Source organism: Cystoisospora suis (genome assembly GCF_002600585.1).
Source record: "Cystoisospora suis strain Wien I chromosome Unknown contig_6590, whole genome shotgun sequence".
NCBI lineage: Eukaryota > Apicomplexa > Conoidasida > Eucoccidiorida > Sarcocystidae > Cystoisospora > Cystoisospora suis.
Window position 1 is genome coordinate 49 of NW_027159377.1, and position 3,104 is coordinate 3,152.

Consider the following 3,104-nt stretch of genomic DNA (forward strand, 5'->3'; position numbering starts at 1 on the left):
TCGAGAGAAGAAGAAAGCTAAGTCTTAAGGGAAAGGATCGTTAATGAATGGAAGAGATATTGTATGAGCTGTATTCTAGTCGTTGTCGATGGTTGAAGAGAGAAGAAAGGTAGAAAGAAGTCAGCATATCCCCCCTACAGAGCAGGCATCAGGGAAGTAGCTAAGCCTCGATGGATGGAGTAAGGAGAGAAGGAATGAATGTGTTTGTCGTATTGCAGGATTTCCTTGTATGTGAGAGACTTTTGTGTGGATGAATGGGTTGTATGTACAAGCTTTAAGTTACTTGTGAGATACATAGAGAACGACACACTCATAAGAAGTAGAGACAACACATAGAGATGAAAAGCGAACATGAGCCGAAGAAGCAGGCAAGGGGGTGATGTATGTGGGAGATGCGAAAGGGACATGGAATGAATGACGAGGAATTCCAAGGAGTCCACATTAGATATCTGTCTCATACGTTTGCAAGAGTGCCGAGGGTCAGAACTAGATATCCAGCACATTTCTTCTTAAATCGAGTGTATGCTTGCAGTCTTATTGTCTTCCCCTGTCCTACTTCATATGATCTCACCCCCCCTCCCGTGTTTAGGGTCATAATAGATGTTGATGTCTCCGTCAATTCGTTTCAGACATGTTCTTCTTAGTATCAGCATCACTTTTTCTCCTTCTCTTTCTCCTTCTTTTTTCTCTTGGTGTGTGTTGCGTCTATAGATGTTGCTTCTCCAGTTCATTCTGTTAGTACGAGCACCACATGGACGTCGTCTTCATCATCGTCTTCTCTTCAGTTACCTGGGGTTCTACTAGGGGGAGGTTTACTATCTCAACAAAGCGGAGCTCTATCCGATCGGAGTTCTATAGTGACAGGGGCGTCTCCAGCTGAACGAGAGACAGGCCCGCTAGGAGTCGTGACAGAAGAAGAAGAAGCGGAAAGTCTCTCGAGTCAAACGAATCTAACAGGAGGCGCCGGGGGAAGTCGCTCGATCACAACGACGATTAGCACCACACATCATCATTCATCTTCTTCTTCTTCCTCGTCTTCTACTCATAGCTCTATGTCTTTCTGTACATGTTGCTGGTGCCGAAGACGAGGAGGCGGAAGTGCTTCTCACGTTCATCGACAAGGAGGCAGCGGACGAGGTGCTGCTGGTGGGGGAGGAATGGGTGTAGAGGGTGGGGGGGGAGAAGAAGAACAACAGAGGAGAGGGGGGGGTGAACAAGGGGGAGGCTCTGATGGAGGAGATGTTTCATCATCCAAGTGCGAAACAGCTGAAGGGGGGGGGAGAGAAGAAAGTCTGATCATGTCTATAGGAGGAACGGCCGGAGGCCATAGTAGTGTAAGAAGTAGCTCACCAGATATGACGCCATCGATCTTTCAAGGAGAGAGAGGGGATGAAGAAGAAGAACAACTAGGTGATCTTTCTAATCATCATTGTCGTTGTTCCTCATGTATTGTGAAAGGTCTAACAAGGAAGAATGGTACGAAGACCACCTTTGGGGGCCTTCTTCCTCTATCAGATGAAGAACGCCAAATGTATCAGAGGAGGCTTCGTCGTCGTTATAGAAAGAAGAAGTTCAGCGTGAATGGAGAGGGAGACCAAAATGGGGGAGATCGAGGTGGTCGTAGTCACTCGATGATAGACCATGAAATCGCCGAAGACGAGGAAGAAGAAGAAGACTTCTTCTCAGATGACAACACACATGAAACGCTTCTATGTCTCTACTCTCCCAATGAAGAACACCTACTGTCTTCTCTCCACCATGATGGCGGCGAGACTCAAGCCGAAGAAGAACTAGAAGTAGGTGATCCCGATCAACTTTCCTTCTCGGATTGGGTGTACCTACGGCATGAAGATACGTTAATGAACTCAGCACCTATCTGCTTCGATATCTTAAGTGCAGCTCCTCCAGGCATTCTCCTAGGAGCGGCTGTTCATAACATCGGCAGCTCAGATGTTAACTCAGGTAACAGTAGTAGTAGTAGTGGTAGCTATCACCATCAGACAGCTAGCCACTCATCGACACATGGGGGAGGGCCAAAGAGTGATCGGGGGAGACTCTTTGGCGGAGATAGCGGAGGAGGCTCCAGGGGTCATCGTTCATCTTCATCTTCTTCTTCATCCCATCATCATAAGAATAGGTCAACTTCTCATCTCTTCCACTCGACTCTCGCTTCCACAACGGGTTTATCTTCTTCTCCTCCAGAACAGCCTGGGTCAAGCTCTAGCCATCATCATACACCTTTCAAGACGACAGAAGGAGGAGGACCGGGAGGAGGAAGTCTCACTACTAGTAGTCGCCCTTCTTCTTCTTCTCATCAAGATTCTTCTACTTTGTCTCATCTTCATTCAGGAGGGACCCATGCAAGTCATCTTAGCAATGAGAAGAGTCGGCTCTCGTCGTCAATTGGTGAAGGAGGAGGAGGAGCAACAGGCGATGAATCGACTCTTCTCACATCAACAAACATGGGAAGCACAAGTAGTGAAGGGGCAAATCATCTGAAGAAGAATGATGGATCGAGTGGTAGGGGGGGGGGACGAGGAGGAGGGAGCAGACCGACAGATGGAGCTTCAGGTGTATGTACATCATCATCAGGGGGAGGAGGGGGGGAAGAAGATGAAGAAGAAGGAGGGGCGATGAGCATCTCAGATGCTTTACATCAACCTCCCGGTGAAGATTCCTCTGTCCATCGAATGAAATCTCGACTCCTAAGAAGAGAACGGAAAAGAAAAGCCGCATGGAGACTCATCGAAGGGTTCTCCTTAGATGCTATATGTGAAGATCTAGAACGTCAAAATGGCTCGTGGAGGACAGATGTCCTACCTGTCGAATTCAGGCCTCCTAATTGCAAGATGGATATCTCTCCCCTTCATACATCTTCACCATTTTCTGTCTATTACAACAATCTAAGTAAGCAAAAAGTGGCAAAGGCCAACAATGAATAAGGGGGAGGAGGGGGAAAAAGACAGAGTGGCTTCATGATCGATTTCAAGACCATAGCTGCAAAAAAGATCTCTCCTTTCAGTGGTAAATAGACGCACACCCAAGGAATGCTCAAGGGGACATGGATGGAGATCTATCTATCTTTAATCTTTCTTTCTTTCTTT

General features: G+C 47.2%; 1 protein-coding gene across 1 annotated transcript in view; it reads left to right on the forward strand.

Moving 5' to 3' along the window:
• Positions 1 to 713: 713 nt before the first annotated feature.
• CSUI_010041 (uncharacterized protein) overlaps positions 714 to 3,104 on the forward strand; it is a gene marked incomplete at both ends in the record, with an annotated part of 12,322 nt that continues 9,931 nt past the window's right edge. The window contains one exon of the mRNA XM_068070148.1: positions 714 to 2,907. Within this exon, the coding sequence (XP_067917876.1) occupies positions 714 to 2,907 (2,194 nt within the window). The remainder of the gene's footprint in view (positions 2,908 to 3,104) is intronic.